The sequence below is a fragment of the Dama dama genome, chromosome 32 (genome assembly GCF_033118175.1).
Source record: "Dama dama isolate Ldn47 chromosome 32, ASM3311817v1, whole genome shotgun sequence".
NCBI lineage: Eukaryota > Metazoa > Chordata > Mammalia > Artiodactyla > Cervidae > Dama > Dama dama.
Window position 1 is genome coordinate 43,846,291 of NC_083712.1, and position 18,412 is coordinate 43,864,702.

The 18,412-nt window shown below is 50.0% G+C and overlaps 1 protein-coding gene across 18 annotated transcripts in view; it reads left to right on the forward strand.

Moving 5' to 3' along the window:
• Positions 1-18,412, forward strand: part of CSGALNACT1 (chondroitin sulfate N-acetylgalactosaminyltransferase 1) — a 321,780-nt gene that overhangs the window by 271,429 nt on the left and 31,939 nt on the right. For all 18 annotated transcript variants that reach the window (XM_061134454.1, XM_061134459.1, XM_061134455.1 and 15 more), the window contains one exon: positions 16,634-16,850. In XM_061134454.1, coding sequence (XP_060990437.1) covers positions 16,634-16,850 — 217 coding nt within the window. The remainder of the gene's footprint in view (positions 1-16,633; positions 16,851-18,412) is intronic.

Sequence of the window (18,412 nt, forward strand, 5' to 3'; positions counted from 1 at the left end):
TTCAATATCAAACTCTCAAAAATTAATAGAATGAATAGACAGGGAAATAGAAAGATAATAGTAGATCTGAAAATCACTATGGACCAATTCAACATAATTAAGATGTATACAATTTTCACACAACAGCAGGATACAAATTCTATTCAAATTGCCATAGACTATAAACCGAGAGACACGGGAATATATCCAGGGGACATAAAACAAGGTACAATAATTTCATGGTCTAAAGGTATTGAAATCATACAGAATCTGTTCTCCTGTCACTGTGGGATTATGTTAGAAATCAATATCAAAAGATATTTGAAAATAACCCACATATTTTCAAGTGCAATATGACATTTACCAAGAGAGATATTTGACTTAGCCTTTGAAAGCCTCAATAAAGTTATAAGACTGAAGAAACACAGAGTTTGATTGCAGAGAAGAATTTAAATGAGAAATTAATATCGATACTTTATAAATACCATGTATTTGGAAATTAAGTGTCTACTTTTAAATGATGGGTGTATCAAAGAATCCGTAACAAGGAAAATTAGGAAATATTTGTAACAGAATAAAAATGAAAGAGAATTTATAAGAATTTATTGCATGTAGCTGAAGCTTCTGCCTGTAGCTGAAGCTGCTCAATGCAACTAAATGTGATGTAGAGTCTTGAATAAGATATGAAAACAAATAATGGACATGTGCATAAGAAAATTGAACAGAATCTGTGCTTTAGTTAATAATACTGTATCACATGTTAAATTTCCTATTTTTTTTTTTTTGCAATATAGTATTTCTTTATATTCTCAGAATTGGATTAGTGGTTTCAAGCCTCATTCAAATTAAAAAAAAAAAAAATCTGTAAAATAATAAGCTTTCTAGACTTTTATCGGTAATACTAAATGCCAGAATAAATGAAACTATGTCAAAGTTGTGAGTAAATATAAATTAGAAATCTAGCATTGTATTCATATGTAGTCAAAGAGTTGGAACCAAAATGTCATGGACTTTTAGCTAAGCAAAAAGTCATGTTTTCATATATATATATATATTTATTTATTTATTTATATAGATGTCAGTATATATATATATATATATATATATATACACACACACACACACAAAAGCTTTTCTGCTACACTTGATAAAGACTTGAGAAAGAATAACAAAAAAGAGGTGGAGCAATTAGAAAACATTAAATAAAGTGATTATGAAATAGAAAAAGTGAAACTAGATAAAAGTTAAAGGGCATCATAAGCTCCTGTTGTTTTTATTTTTTTTTAATTAAAAAATTTTTTTTATATGCACCAGATTATTTATTATCACATTATTTCTTTTTTTTTCAATTATTTTTATTAGTTGGAGGCTAATTACTTTGCAGCATTGCAGTGGGTTTTGTCATACATTGACATGAATCAGCCATGGAGTTACATGTATTCCCCATCCCGATCCCCCCTCCCACCTCCCCCCCACCCGATTCCCCTGGGTCCTCCCAGTGCACCAGGCTGGAGCACTTGTCTCATGCATCCCACCTGGGCCGGTGATCTGTTTCACCATAGATAGTATACATGCTGTTCTCTCGAAACACCCCACCCTTGCCTTCTCCCACAGAGTCCAAAAGTCTCTTCTGTACATCTGTGTCTCTTTTTCTGTTTTGCATATAGGGTTATCATTACCATCTTTCTAAATTCCATATATATGTGTTAGTATGCTGTAATGATCTTTATCTTTCTGGCTTACTTCACTCTGTATAATGGGCTCCAGTTTCATCCATCTCATTAGGACTGATTCAAATGAATTCTTTTTAACGGCTGAGTAATATTCCATGATGTATATGTACCACAGCTTCCTTATCCATTCGTCTGTTGATGGGCATCTAGGTTGCTTCCATGTCCTGGCTATTATAAACAGTGCTTCGATGAACATTGGGGTGCACCTGTCTCTTTCAGATCTGGTTTCCTCAGTGTGTATGCCCAGAAGTGGTATTGCTGGGTTGGAAGTTCTATTTCCAGTTTTTTAAGAAATCTCCACACTGTCCTGTTGTTTTTAAACATGGTTGCCCTCTCGAATCACATCTGGAGCTTTGAAGAAAAAAACAATACCTAGGCATTTGTATTTTTCAAAAAATTCCAAGATAATTCTAATGTGCATGTGGGTTTTGAAAAGTGATTCCAGTTTTTTCTATTAAAAGTAGTAATTTAGTATACAGAATTCTCTTATTTTCTGTCGACCAATCATTAATTATGCAATGGTATTAAAACGAATAATTGTTACATAATCAAAATAGTAAAAGATGTTTATCAGTTTTAACAATCAATAAACGAGGCAAAAAATAGTGTGACAAAACAGCGAGTCACAGTGGAAACATGATTCATCTAACAGTATAAAATAATTGCATGCAATTTGGGGGGTTAAGTAGCATGATAGGGTTAGTGGAGGTGCACCCATGTGCATGTTTCATCCACCTAGCCTTATCTGTGTATTTGATTGGTGCATTTAATCCATTTACATTTAAGGTAATTATCAATATGTATGATCCTGTCAGCATTTTCTTAATTGTTTTGGGTTTATTTTTTGTAGGTGTTTTCCATCTCTTGTGTTTCCTGCCTAAAGAAGTTCCTTTAGCATTTGTTGTAAAGCTGGTTTGGTGGTGCTGAATTCTCTTAACTTTCGCTGGTCTGGAAAGCTTTTGATTTCTCCATCAAATCTGCACCAGAGTCTTGCTGGGTAGAGTATTCTTGGTTGTAGTTTCCCCCCTTTCATCACTTTAAATATGTCATGCTATTCCCTTTTGGCTTGTAGAGAGTCTGTTGAGAAGTCAGCTGAGAGCCCGATGGGAGTTCCCTTATATGCTATTTGTCATTTTTCCCTTGTTCCTTTTCATATTTTAGCTTTGTCTTTAATTTTCATCATTTTGATTACTGTGCGTCTTGGTGTGTTACTCCTTGGGTTTATCCTGCCTGGGAGTCTGTGCTTCCTGGACTTGGTTGAATGTTTCCTTTCCCATGTTAGGGAAGTTTTCAGCTATTATCTCTTCAAATATTTTCTCAGGTCCTTTCTCTTTTCTCCTTCTGGGACCCCTATAATGTGAATGTTTGTGCATTTAACATTGTCTCAGAGGGCTCTTCAGTTCAGTTCAATTCAGTCGCTCACTCGTGTCCGACTCTGCGACCCCATGAATCGCAGCACACCAGGCCTCCCTGTCCATCACCAATTCACGGAGTCTACTCAAACCCATGTCCATTGTGTCGGTGATGCCATCCAGCCATCTCATCCTCTGTCGTCCCCTTCTCCTCCTGCCCCCAATCCCTCCCAGCATCAGGGTCTTTTCCAATGAGTCAGCTCTTCGCATGAGGTGGCCAAAGTACTGGAGTTTCAGCTTCAGCATCAGTCCTTCCAATGAACACCCAGGACTGATCTCTTTTAGGATGGACTGGTTGGATCTCCTTGTAGTCCAAGGCACTCTCAAGAGTCTTCTCCAACACCACAGTTCAAAAGCATCAATTTTTCGGCACTCAGCTTTCTTCACAGTCCAACTGTCATATCCTTACATGACCACTGGAAAAACCATAGCCTTGATCAGACGGACCTTTGTTGGCAAAGTAATGTCTCTGCTTTTTAATATGCTATCTAGGTTGATCATAACTTTCCTTCCAAGGAGTAAGCGTCTTTTAATTTCATGGCTGCAGTCACCACCTGCAGTGATTTTGGAGCCCCCAAAAATAAAGTCTGACACTGTTTCCACTGTTTCCCCATCTATTTCCCGTGAAGTGATGGGACCAGATGCCATGATCTTAGTTTTCTGAATGTTAAGCTTTAAGCCAGCTTTTTCACTCTTCTCTTTCACTTTCATCGAGAGGCTTTTTAGTTCCTCTTCACTTTCTGCCATAAGGGTCGTGTCATCTGCATATCTGAGGTTATTGATATTCCTCCCGGCAGTCTTGATTCCAGCTTGTGCTTCTTCCAGCCCAGCGTTTCTCATGATGTACTCTGCATATAATTTAAATAAGCAGGGTGATAATATACAGCCTTGACATACTCCTTTTCCTATTTGGAACCAGTCTACGAGGGCTCTTAGGCTGTCTTCATTTTTTTTTTTTTCCCCCCATTCTTTTTCCTATATTCTGTTTTGCAGCAGTGATTTCCACCATTCTATCCTCCAGGTCATTTATCCCTTCTTCTGCCTCAGTTATTCTGCTGTTGATTCCTTCCAGTGTATTGTTCATCTCTCTTTGTTTGTTCTTTAGTTCTTCTGGGTCTTTGGCAAACATTTCTTGCATCCTCTCTATTTTTTTTTTTCTGAGATCCTGGATCATCTTCATTATTATTATTCTGAATCCTTTTCCTGAAAGTTTGTCTATCTCCACTTCATTTAGTTGTTTTTCTGGGGTTTTGTCTTGCCCCTTTATCTGGGACATAACCCTCTGCCTTTTCATTATGATTAACTTGCTGGCATATGTGGTTTTTCGTTCTGGCAGCTGTGGGCTTGTCGTTCTTGCGTCTTCTGTCTGCCCTCTGGTGGAGGAGCCCAAGAGGCTTGTATAAGCTTCCTGATGGGAGGACCGGTGGTGGGGAAACTGGGTCTTGCTCCGGTGGGCAGGGCCGTGCTGAGCAAGACTTGGCTCCGGTTGCCGATGGATAAGGTTGTGCCCTCTCCCTGTTAGTCATCTGGCCCGAGGGGACCCAGCCCTGGAGTCTGCAGGCTCTGGGGTAAGGTAAATGGTGACCTCCAAGAGGACTCACACCAAGGGCACCTCCCAGGACCGCTGCTGCCAGCGCCCTGTCCCCTTGGCAAGCCACTGCCCACCCATGCCTCCGTGGGAGACCCTCCAGCACTAGCAGGTAAGTCTGGTTCAGTCTCCTGTGGGGTCACTGCTCCTTGACCCTGGGTCCTGCTGCATGCAAGGCTTTGCTTGTGCCTTCCAAGAGTGAAGTCTCTGTTTCCCCCAGTCTTGTAGAAGTTCTGCAGTCCAGTCACCCTGGCCTTCAAAGTCAGGTTCCGTGGGCATTCCTAGTCTCTTTGCCTGATCCCCAGGCTGGGAAACCTGACGTGGGGCTCCGCAACACAACGGTGTTCTCTTCACAACAGTGGGAGAGCTTCTTTGGGACCATTGTTCTCCTGTGTGTGGGTCAGCCAGCAGCAGATGTGGGATTTGATTATATCATGACTGCGCGCCCCACCCCCAACCATCTTGTTGCAGCTTCTCCTGTCTTTGGACGTGGGGTGTCTTTTTTTTTTTTTTTTTTTTGATGGGTTCCAGCGTCCTCCTGTCAGTGGTTGTTCCACAGCTAGCTGTGATTTTGGTGCTCTTGACGGAGATGAGCTCATGTCCTTCTACTGCGCCATCTTGAACCTATCCCAGAAGTGAGTTTTAAGACTCACTTCGTTAATGTATTGTGTACAGGCGATTGGCTTTCTGAAGAATCTTTGTTGATGCTTTTCTCCTCTCAAAAGTCAATCTCAAAGAGAAAGGAAGGGCAGAAAAGAAAAGAGTTACAAGCATCCTTTTGGTGTTAGCTTCCTTTATAGCTCAGTTGGTAAAGAATTCGCCTGCAATGCAGGAGACCCTGGTTTGATCCCTGAATTGGGAAGATCCCCTGGAGAAAGGATAGGCTACCCACTCCAGTATTCTGGCCTGGAGACAGTCCGTGGAGTCACAAAGAGTCGGACACAAATGAGCGACTTTCACTTTTGATGTTGAGGTTAACTGGCCTCTAAGAGCTTGGCCATGACTGGCTCTTGGTCACATCCATCCTCCCATCACCCCCTGAATGCATTGTTCATGACCTGGGACAAGTTAATAAATTTCTATGTAAGCCTCTGTTCTGTCCTCTGTAAGAGGATGCGGTGAACAGCAGGTCGTGTAGAAACTTCCTTAGAACTGAGATGGTATCCGCAAACTTGGTGCAGCTGTTTGGGCCGCACGGCCTCTCCGTGGTGGTGAGCCGGACGCATAGTTGTGGACACACGACTCACGGTCACCAGAGACAAGGGTGGGGTCACTCAGCCCCTGCTCTCTGACCCTTAACCCCTGTGCATCGCTGCTGCTGTGTCTTGAGTTACTTCTGTTCCCACAGCCTGGACTTAACTCTTCATATGCTCAGAGAGGTAGCCAGCAGCTGGTGGGAAGTGTGATAAGGGGAGACTTCCCACCCTCAGGGTTTGCTCTGGAGCCTGGGACCCGTCTGCTCAGTCCAGGCAGCATCGCCTTGTGCGGCTTCCATGTTGGTTCCTTACAGTCCATGGGGTCGCAGAGTTGAACACGACTTCACTTTCACTTTTCTTTCCTTAGAGGAGCGAGGAGGATCCGCCGAGACCCATCCCCGGAGAGGAGGCCATGGGCTTGGAGTCGGTCCTGCCGTCTGAGGGCGTGAATCGCAGGGAGGTGGGGGAGGCCCGCCTCCAGGACAGCCATACCCGGGCCCGGTCTCCCCGAGAGCCTGCTCCTCCATGAAACCTCCGCGTCCTCGGGGGCCAGTTCTTGGGACGCTGTGGTCCCGTCTGACCTTGGCCCCTGAGCTGTGGTTCCTCTCTTGGGCCCATTTCTCGCCCCCGACCCTGCCTTTCCTTCTACCCCACCCCACCCCACCCCAGCCCAGGTCACACCCCGACCCTCAGCCCCTGACCCCGCACACGATGCGCAGAGCCGCCCGGATCAGGGAGTCTGGTCTCTCCCCTCCTCTCCTGCTGCGGATGGTCCTGTGTGCACGTGCCCTTTCCCGGCTCACAGACGCCCTCTGCCCAGGGGCGGGGAGCCCCGCTCGCCCTGCTCCACGTCGCTCCAGTGTCCACCGGCCCCGCCTGCCCCCAGCCTCTGCCCACCCCAACCTGTCCTCCAGGCCTCCGCTCCCTCCTGCTTCACTTCACCCTCCTCTCCCCTGGGCGCCCCGCCTCCTCACGCCCTGGCGGTCCCCCCGCTGGCCGCCTCCTGCCCTTTGCTGGGTGTGGTCAGGGAAGGTGGTCCTTCCTTCCCTGGGGGGTGGACTCCACCCCCCGCGGTCCTCATTCCATCCCTGTTTCCACACCCCCCCCCCCCCAATCTGTTTCTTTTTGCGTCTTCCTCGCAGCACATCGTGGGCTCTCTTCTATTTTTAAGGAAAGAAAGAGATTCCCTTAAGTTCCTCTGACTGCTGCTCTGCTGTGGCCGCCCCTCCTTACCCAGCACCACCCCCTGCCATCCGTCTGCCCCCTGTACCCCAGAAACAAATCTCTGGGTCCCTAGGAGCTTAACTGCTGTGGGTGGAGCCGGTGCGCGGCGTGGTGCACAGGCCTGAGAAGGTGGGAAGACAGGTCACAGGCGGGGACAGCACCAGGGTGGGGAGCGTGTTTGAGGGCACCCAGGGGCAGGAGATGCCTCCTGGTGGAGGTCCACTTGGGTGGAGATCTGAAAGGCGGGAAGACCCAGAGGAGCCGGCCTGGGGCGGGATCCCAGGCAGAGGGGAAGGGAAGGGCAGAGGTACCCGCGCAGGCAAACAGAAGAAAGATGCTTTCCTTGCCCGGCTCACCCCTGTCCCTCGATCTCTCACCTGTAGCGCCTGCTGCTCCTGGAGCCTCATGGCGGCGGTCATGGGGGGCTGCTGGCTGTCCCGGGGGCCACCCTGTCCTCGTCTAGCTTGACCTTGACCCGACGGCCGGACTAAGCCGCCCTCCCCTGCCTCTGCGCCTGCCTTGACCTCGCCGCCTCCCCGCTGACCGCCAGCGCCTGCTGGTGGGAACGTGCCAGGCCCGCATCCCGGGCTCCTCTTCCCATGACCTGTATTTCTTGCAGCGCCACTCAAAGGCGGGGGGCACCTCACTCTGAAAAAAGGCCCCTCTGCTGAGCTTCAGACCTGCCCACGTGGCTCTTCAAGTTAGCATTCCTGAGCTTAACTCACAGCCCTCCCCTGGCCTGCAGCCTCCCTTAGTCCCAACGCCGCCCCGTGCTCGCCCTCCCACCTCTAGCCGGGGTCACTCCAGCCCTTTCCACTTCTCTCGCTGGCGCTGTCTCAGTTTCCTGCTGAGTTACGGGGTTCTTTCTTGCTTCCCGCCCTCACGCCTCGTCCTGCACCCACCTTGCCATCAGGCCAGGGCACTGATCGCATCTCGTCTCTCCCTGGAGCTCCGGGCGAGTTTGCTCCTGGTGATGACCTGGTGGCCCAAGGGCTCTCCCCACCGGCCTGCCCAGCTTCACCGCCCACCCCCGCCTTGTGCCCCAGCCTGGCTGAACTCCCTCAGCTTTGCCACACACGACAAGTCGATTTTGTCTGTGCAGTATCTTTGCCTTCGCTGCCGTCTTTCCGTGGAATGTTCTGATTTTGCAGTCTTGGCACACGCCCACTCAGTCTCCAGTCCCGCTGAAATGTCGTCTGTCAGCCTGTCCACACCCTCAGCAGGTGGACACACCCTCCTTTCTGCCCCCTGGGCCGTGGGGAACGCTTAGGTGCTTAGCGTGCTGTGTGTGTCTGTCTCCCTTCCTCTCTAGAATGTGAATTCTGAGAGCGCGGTCATTTTTTATCATGTGCCTCTTCATACCTCTGATGGATAACACAATCCATGGTGAATGATAGCAGTAGGAAAAATCAATAAGGATGAAAATAACCATGTCGGGTGACTGTGAATGGTGTGTGGATGGCGGGGCCCCCTGGTGAGGAGCCCAGCGCCCTGCTACACTGGGATCATGACGTGCCTTTGTGTGTGTGTGTGTGTGTGTGTGTGTGTGTGTGTACTAAGTCACTAAGTCATGTCAGACTCTGTGACCCCATGGACTGTAGCCCTCCAGGCTCTTCTGTCCATGGGACTCTCCAGGCAAGAACACTGGAGTGGGCTGCCATGCCCTCCTCCAGGGGATCTTCCCTACCCAGGGATCGAACCTGCATCTCTTGTGTCTTATGTGTTGGCAGGTGAGTTCTTCACCACTAGCACCACCTGGAAAGGGCTAACATGCCTTTGCTTCCCACTTTTAATATCAGATACCCAGTCGCCTTCATGGAGCTGATACATAATTTTGTGGGGAAAATATGGCTCTGAAAAGAAAATCGACTGTTAGTACTGGTGATGAAGTTGGGAGGAGCCCTCAGTAAGTGAGGTTTTCAGAAATTCCTGATAGATTAAGAACCAAGTGTCGAGTCTTTTCGGCACGGATGCATGGCATGAACAAACGCAGTGAATAGGGGTAGAAAGATGACCTGTGAATTATTTCAGCAAGGACATCACTGCAGCCATGTATCATCAAAGGAGAAATGTTTAGTGAAAGTTAATGGTGATGAACCTGAATCAGGGCGTATCCGGAACCGCTGTGAGCTGATGTGCTGAGATGCAGGAGAAGAGAGGTGTCTGCAGGGGCCCCTGTAACCTGGCATGGGAGGCAAGCCGGGAAGCCTTTTTACTGTCTTTATGGGGAGAATTCTTTACATTGTAGGTACCTGAGGATTTGGGAACTTGGCTGCAGTCTTTCACAAATATTAAATGTCTGCTGCCTCTCCTTAGAAAAGAGAGCTGATGACAGAGGGCACCGTGGGGATGTCTTGTCATCCCGTGTGCCCAGGAGTGAGACGTCCCACCTAAGCGGACTTCTCGGGATAACAGCAGCACCGCAAGAGTCAACAGTTACGTTGTGGAGTAAAGTCCCACGCGGGAGTGTCAGCCTCTTCTTCTGAACAGACGAAGGAGGATATGCTCCTATAGGGGTGTGTTCACAGGCAGGTTACAGGGTAGAAGGTGTTATTTTTTTTTCCTTTGTATTAGATGATCCCAGACATTTCCGATAAATTAAAAAATAATAACAACATGAGTGTCCCCTCCCCACCCTGCTGTCTGGAGGTGACCTGTCATTATTTACTACTGTCAGCATTTCTGCCTGTTACACATTTTCTTTCCACACATACTCTCTTTTTTTCTGGAAATATGTATTTTTAAATTTTTGTCTATTTATTTTGTTGTTGCTGAGTTGCTAAGTTGTAGCCAACTCTTTTGTGACCTCGTGGACTGTAGCCCACCAGACACCTCTGTCCATGGGATTTCCCAGGCGAGAACACTGGACTGGGGCTGACCATTTCCTTCTCCTGCTCATTTCTTCCTGTCCCAGGGATCGAACTATATCTTCCGCTTTGGCAGGTGGATTCTTTACCACTGAGCCACCAGGGAAGCCTGTTTATTAATTTATGTCTGTGCTGGGTCTTTGCTGCTGAGTGCTGGCATTCTCTGATTGCAGCAAGTGGGGATTACTCTCTAATTGGGATGAGGGCTTCTCAACGCAGTGGCTTCTCTTGTTGTCAAGCACGGGCGTGCAGCCTTCAGTAATCGTGGCTCCCCGGTTTCGTTGCTCCGCGGCACGCGGGATCTTCCCAGACTAGGGGTTGAACCCGTGTCTCCTGCGTTGGCAGGAGGATTCTTAACCACTGGACCACCAGGGAGGTCCTGAAAATTTTTTTTTTTCTTTCTATGAAAATCTCCTCCTTCAAAATTTACTACTTGTAATGTGTGGTAGGCTCTGAATTCAGGTCACTGTTATTTAACAGCTGTTACAGTTGTGGGTAAAAGAAGGCGTTAAAGCTCTGGAGCGGGCGGAGGGGCAGTAAGGATTATCGAGGGTATAGGAGCTGCCGGCCGTGGTTTTCACCATAGACATTGATGTTGTTCCTCCGGTTGTTGGTATCCGTGCTCCTGTTTCTTCCCCTGCTCTGAGGGCTCGGCGATGGGTGTGGAAGGGGCGTCGAGGAAGGAGACAGCTGCCCGGGGTCTCGGTCTGCTTGTCGGTAAGAGGAGACGGTGGACTGGACCATTCCTGGGGCGTGCGTATCCTGTATCAGGAGAACAACTCCACACAGAGGGTGAAAAAGGTTGTTGCTGAACCTTGAAAAGACGCCAGGGTTCTTGGCCTCCGGAGGAGAAGAATTCAATCTGGGGCCAGAGACGAGGCTGGATCGCTCAGAGCTTTTGTGTAATAAAGTTTTGTTAAAGTATAAAGGAGATAGAGAAAGCTTCTGACATAGACATCAGAAGGGGGTAGAAAGAGTGCCCCCTTGCTAGTGTTAGCAATGGAGTTATATACTCTCCAATGAATCCAAAGAATATCTGGAGGTTGTAAAGACCTCACCAGGCCTACTCCCATAATTTACATTTTAAGATAACAGGATTGGCCAGAAGGTTTAATACAGAGACTGTCCTCAAGCAGGATACATTATTGTTATATAATCCTAAGGAATGTAGAGGAAAAAATAAGTTTGTCCTTTCTTCCTCGTTGAGAATTCCAGACCCCTGTCTCCTTGGGGACCCCTAGACTTCTTATCAACCTACCTAGGAAATGACTCTCTCAAGGGGCTCAAGCTCTCAGGCCCACGTGTCTGGAGGAGCAAGGTAGGGGGTGGGGCCTTGGATTGAGAGAGTCTCAGAATCTTCCCAGGGAAGCAGGGTCCAGTTTAGAAGGATGAGGGCTGAGCGGGGGCCGGTGGGGAACTGTGTCTTGAGAAAATGCCTGGCCTTTTCATGGGACAGCAGTTTTGTTGTTTAGCTGCTCAGTCGTGTCTGACTCTTTGTGACCCCCATGGACTGCAGCACGCCAGGCTCCTCTGTCCTTCACCATCTCCCTGAGTTTGCTCAAACTCACGGCCATTGAGTCAGTGATGCCATCCAACCATCTCGTCCTCTGTCGTCCCCTTCTCCTCCTGCTCTCAATTATAACCATTTTTTTTTTCCGGCTGCATTGCCTGGCTTATGGGATCTTAGTTCCCCGACCAGGGATCGAACCCAAGCCCTCGGCAGTGAGTGTAGAATCCTAACGACTGGACTGCCAGCAGAGGTCCCTGTTTTAACCGTTTTTAGGTGTACTGTTCATTGGCATTGAGTACACTCACACTGTGTGTAACCGTCATCCCCTCCCATTGCTAGAACTTTCACATCACATCAGACTGAAACTCTGTGCCCAGTGAACACTGACTCCCCTCCCCTGCCCCAGCCGCTGGTGCCCACCAGCCTGCTTCCTGTCTCTGACTCCTCTAGAGACAGTGTGCGAGTGGAATCACACAGCGGTCGTCCCTTTCTGTCTGACCTGCTTCACTTAGCACATTTTCAGGTTTCTCCATGTTGCAGCGTATGTCTGAATGTTATTCCTTTTTAAGGCTGGGTAGTATTCCGTTGCGGAGAAGGCAATGGCACCCCACTCCAGTACTCTTGCCTGGAAAATCCCATGGATGGAGGAGCCTGGTAGGCTGCAGTCCATGGGGTCGCAAAGAGTTGGACACGACTGAGCAACTCCACTTTCACTTTTCACTTTCATGCATTGGAGAAGGAAATGGCAACCCACTCCAGTGTTCTTGCCTGGAGAATCCCAGGGACAGGGGAGCCGGGTGAGCTGCTGTCTATGGGGTCGCACAGAGTCGGACACAACTGAAGTGACTTAGCAGCAGCAGCAGTATTCCACTGTGTGTATGGACCACACTTCGTCCATCCATTCATCTGTTCGTGGAGATTTGAGTTGCTTCCATTTTTGGCTGCTGTGAAAATGTGCATTCCAGTACCTGCTCAGGTCTCTGTTTTCAGTTCCTCTGGGTACACACCCAGAAGTGGAATTGCTGGATCATATTATATAATTCTGTGTTTAACCTCTGAGGGCAACTGCCTGGCTCTTCTCCACAGCTGCACCACTTCACATTCCTTCCAGTTTCTCCAGGAGAAAGAGAAGTTGTATGTGCTCGATATAAATCCGATTTCACATGAGGTGGGGCAGGACCAAGCCTCAAGTCATTCGGACAGGAGTTTGGGGAGGGTGAGGGAGGGTTTGGGGCTTCCCTGCTGGCTCAGCTGGTAAAGAATCCGCCTGCCATGTGGGAGACCTGGGTTTGATCCCTGAGTTGGGAAGATCCCCTGGAGAAGGGAATGGCTACCCACTCCAGTATTCTGGCCTGGAGAATTCCATGGACTGTGTAGTCCGTGGGGTTGCAAAGAGTCAGACACGACTGAGCGACTTTCACTTAGAGGGAGGGTTTGGAGGCCTGGCTGTATGTAGTCCTGGGACTTTGGGCCGTGGGAAGCCGGGGGCCTTCTTAGCTAGGGCAGAGCAGAAGCAGGGTGGTCCTGTGGGAAGCTAAGGGCCCAGGGTACATGCAGGATGGATCTGGATGTGGGCCAGGGGTGTCAGAGGCCCGGAGGGATCCAGCTAGGGGGCCTGGGCTCCACGCAGCAAGGTAGGAAGGGCAGGGATGAAAGTGGAGACGTTTCTGGGCTCAGCAGTGCGGTGCTGGCCTCCATGCCTACTCAGACTGAGTGAGGGCGGGGAGGAGGGGGCTGGCGTGTGGCGGGCAGGGACATTTGGCGTCGTGACTTCTGAGGTCCCAAGTGGAAGACAGGACGTAGGTCGGGATCACACACCCACCTGGCGAGCTCCTTGCCTACTGAAGGAGCAGACGTGTGTGCCGCAGACCTCGGAGCTGCACCCTGGACTCCAGGAGGTGCCCCCACCTTGTCAGTGGTCCTGGGGCCTGCACACCCGCCCCCACCCCACTGGAAGGATGAGAGGATGAACACGAGTCTGCCTGCACTGGGAGCAGAAACACCAAACTCAAAGTCAGCTCAGCTCCTGTGGGTGGAGAGAGGGAAAGGGTGCTAGACTAAGCTCTCAGCCAGCTCCGGTCCCTATTTTGATCTGTAATTTTGCCGAGTGGATAAGAACGATACCGTCCTATAAAACATGACTAGCGAGGGCCTCGTGCGGCCGAGTTGCTTTGCATTTGCCGCTGTGCACACAGCTTCTTGACTGAAAACCTGGTCCTGCCCCAGAGAGCTTCAGCTCCTTTCCCTCTGAGAGAGGATCTTTGGAGTTTCCACTGCTGAAGGTTTTTCCAGGACGCATGGCGGCTCCTTAGCTGCTGTCCTTATGCCATGAGAACTAGGGGGTGGAGGGGTGAGGGAGTACCTCTGGGGGATGTGGTAGACCCAGGGCTGGGATTTGGTGGACATAGGCTGCAAGAGGGTTTTAAGTGATTATTTAAAATAGATGGGATTAGGGGATCTAAAATCAGACTCATAAGACAGAATGAATTTAATTAGAGTATGGGGAATAGGCTAAAGAGTGAATGTAGCAGCTGTTGCAAGGCACAGATGTGGGTTGTGGGTGAGCACAGCTGGGGTTGTGGGTGAGCGTGGCCAGGGCCACGAGGGCCTGGGGTGGCAGTGGGGTGGGGAGTGCTTCCGGGAACCAGGACCGCAGCCTCGCCTGTTCCCCCGAGGTGCTGGTGCCCCTGCCCAAAGGCACGGTTGTAGGAATCATTAATGATAAGAAATGCTGCATTCTCTGGTTCTTTATAAATAGATGCCTACCTCTTAAAACAAGCATATACCAGCACCTTCTGTGGATTTGGATTTTTAAAAGTTAATGATTCGGACCCCGGTTTAGATTTTTAAAAGTTAATGATTCCAACCCTGGTTCGGAGAAAGAGGATGACTGTTTTGAGAAACCTTGTTATCTGCAGGTTCAGTTCTGTAGCAGCCTTGTCCGGGGGGTGGCTTGCTGGGTCACAGGTCTGTCTCCACCCAGTGGAGATGCAGTTAGCCCATCGACTCCTTCCTGACTCAGTCCCACCTCCTCTGGGCCTTGGGAGTTTGGCTTCCCCCGGCTCCAGGCTGCGGCGGAGGAGGGAGGCTCCTGTGTGCTCTGCGAGGACCAGTTGCCCGAGAGCGTGAACAGGCTTTGCAGGGAACCGCTTCGCATTTTCAGAGACCTCCTTCGGACTCCTGAGCAGTGCCTCCCTTCTCCCACGAGTGGTCCCTGCAGGGAGGCTGGATTCTGCCCCAGTGCGAGCTCTGCAGACCTTCTCTCCGCCTCCCCGACCTGCACCAGGAGCCCCGCGGGCTTCAGGAGGGGGCCCTGCCCCATCCATCCTCACAGCCTGCACTCAGCTCTGAGTCCCCGTGCCCCCGGGTGGGAAGCACCTGGACGAGTCGCGGCCCTGGGCTCCTTTCTGTGGCTCCAGAGGGAGATGAGAGAGAGGCCGCCCCACCAAGACTGTGGGGTGAGCAGCTCCTGGAAGGCAAAGAGTAGAGACGCTTTGCAGCAGACCTGCAGTCCCCACAAAAGGGGGTGGGGTGAGGACAAAAGGAGGAGGGGTCGAGAGAGGCCTGGAGACAGGTGGTCCCCTGGCGGATGCTTGCGTTCCCCATTGTCGCCTTGTAGATACTCAGTCCAGGGGTGAGTCCAGGCCACAGTAGGGACTCAGAGGGAGGAATGAGAGGGGAAGGGCTTCCCTAGTGGCTCAGACAGTAAAGAATCCGCCTGCAATGCGGGAACCCCTGGTTTGATTCCTGGGTTGGGAAGATCCGATGGAGAAGGGATAGGCTACCCATTCCATTATTCTTGGGCTTCCCTAGTGGGTCAGCTGGTAAAAAATCCGCCTGCAGTGCGGGAGACTTGGGTTCAATCCCTGGGTCGGGAAGATCCCCTGGAGGAGGGCATGACAACCCACTCCAATGTTCTTGCCTGGAGCATCCCATGGACAGAGGAGCCTGGCGGGCTACAGTCTGTGGGGTCGTAAAGAGTCAGACACGGCTGAGTGACTAAGCACATCACAGCACACAGGGGAAGGAAGGACACAGAGGAGAAAACCCCGAAAATCGCAGAGAAGAGGAGGAAGCCTGTCTGGTGATTCACTGGATTTGATGTATTTTTTCCGATGGTAGGAAAACGCCCATGAGCCCAGTGACCCTGAGGAGGTGTGGAATTTAGGCACCAGGGGATGACGGGCTCACTCACAAAGTGGGGACGTTTTGTGTGATCTGGCCCAGGAGCCTCACCCCACGGTTGAGCGGAGATGCTGGGGCCATGGTCACCCCAGCGAGGGAGATGGTGGAGTCTGAGTGACGGCGGTACTCGGGGGGGCCCACTGTGGCCCCAGCAGGCTGGCCCTGCCACGCGGGCTGTGCTGCTTCTGCAGTGAAGTTACGTGAGATGTGTGCCTGCCCCTGAGCTGGGCCCACAGGCTTCATCTACTTCCGTGCTTCCAGAAGCTTCCGTGGGGGCCACGTGACCCAGGTGATGGCCCCAGTGCCCCGCACAGATCCTTGTGGTCACTCCTTCTGAAACGGCTGTCGTTTCTAAGAGATAATTTTAACACACTTCTTAGTAATTATATTCTTAGCATAATATTATATTGTCCTTAGTATATTAGTACCATATTATATATAGTATATATTATACAATATTATATAGTATAAAATAGTATAATAGTGTATATGTTAGTATAATATTAGTATATTATTCCTAGTATAATATTATATTCTTAGTATAATATTAAAGTGTTTAATCATATGGCAGAAAATGTAGATAAATAGCATTAAAGAAAAACCATAACCCCGACTGACATGACAGCTGATCTTATTTGGCATATTCCCTCACCATCCTTTTTTTAAGACCCCTCAATAAGTATAAATACAGTTTTGTATCCAGCATGGCACATTTTTTTGGTCATGGTTTTGCTAGAGTCTTCATTAACGGTGATTTTTAAATCGACGGTGTTTTCGTTTCTTTGGGGATTTGAGTGGAAGCATTTTGGGTCTTCTCATAATTATCCGACGTGGAGATGCACTCCGAATTTTCAGTGGAAACGTCTCGCGCCAGCTCCGGGCCGTGCGCGCCACTCGGCAGCTGGGTGAGTTCTCAGCGCTCGCTCTGTCTGTCCCCAGGCATCTACCGCACAGAGAGGGATAAAGGCACTCTGTACGAGCTCACGTTCCGAGGGGACCACAAGCACGAGTTTCGGCGCCTGGTCTTGTTCCGGCCCTTCGGCCCCATCATGAAGGTGAAGAAGGAGCAGCTGAACATGGCCGGCACGCTGGTGAACGTCATCGTGCCGCTGGCCAGGAGGGTGGACAAGTTCCGGCAGTTCATGCAGAACTTCAGGTGCGTGGGACCCGCGGGTGTCCTCCCCGCCCGGCACGCGGGCCCCTTTCTCCCCCTGCTCGGCTCTGTTTGCTTCCTGTAAAGTCGATCCTTGTGTTTGCCCTTCCCTGGAGCAGTTAGACGGGACTTCCCTGGTGGCTCAGAGGGTAAAGCGTCTGCCCGCAATGCGGGAGACCTGGGTTCGATCCCTGGGTCGGGAACATCCCCTGGAGAAGGAAATGGCAACCCACTCCAGTATTCTTGCCTGGAAAATTTCATGGACGGGGGAGCCTGGTGGGCTATAGTCTATCCACGGGGTTGCAAAGAGTTGGACACGACTGAGCATCTTCACTTTCACAGCAATTAGAGGATTTCCCTGGTGGCACAGTGGTTAAGGATCCGCCTGCCAGTACAGGAGATGAAAAAGACATGGATTCCATCCCTGGGTCAGGAAGATCCCTGGGAGCAGGAAGTGGCAACCCACTGCAGTAATTCTTGCCTGGAAAATTGCCTGGATAGAGGAGCCTGGCGGGCTACCGTCCATGGGGTCACAAAGAGTCGGACACCACTGATCCCGCATGCACTCAGAGCAATTGGAAAGCTGGTAGATTTCCTGTCAGAAGTGGGGGTCAGGAGGGCTGGGTTTTCGTCAGGATCTGCAGAGACGGCCAGACACCTGGGGGTTCTGTTCTGACTGTGGCGGCTCAGGGTGGGGGCCACGGGGCTGTGCTGTCCCCACAGTGGACTGGGCCCTCTCCCAGCCCCCCAAAAGACCTCCGCCCTCGTGGCCGTGGATCTGTGCATCTGACTGCAGCCTGGCTTCCGTTCCTGCCCCGCTCCGGCAGCGGCTGGAATGCTCTCAGTTAGAGTCTTTATTTTAACCCCTGTCTTCTCAGAGGTTACGTGTAGAATTATGCCGAGAAGTTTCCGAGCCTTCATTTTTTTAGATACTTGAGAAGATTTAAACGGGTTTTTGTTCAGATGTGATCTTGGAAGATCAAACTTATTTTTCACCTTTTATCATTAAATGCACATTAAAGTCCCTCAGTCATGTCTGACTCTTTGCATGGACTGTACAGTCCGTAGAATTTTCCAGGCCAGAATACTGGAGTGGGTAGCCTTTCCCTCCTCCAAGGGATCTTCCCAACCCAGGGATCGAACCCAGGTCTCCAGCATTGCAGGTGGATTCTTTACCAGCTGAGCCATAAGGGAAGCCCATGAATATTGGAGTGGGTAGCCTATCCCTTCTCCAGGGGATCTTCCCGACCCAGGAATCGAACCAGGGTCTTCTGCATTGCAGGTGGGTTCTTTACCAACTGAGCTATAAGGGAAGCCCTGTTAAAGGCCAGTAATGCTCAATATAAGGGTGTGGTTGATACTTCTCCACATTCTGGGTCGTGACCACATTTGAAGAGTAACCCTCCTCGACTCCCTGGCCGAGTTTCAGAGATGGGAATAAACAAAGTCCTTGTGTGCCAGGATCCCTTGCCGTCTTGTAACCTCAGTCTGAATGTGTCCCTCAAGCAGAGGTGACAGCTCCTGTCAAGATGGCCCTCCCCTCGAGATGGTCTCATCCAGCTTCC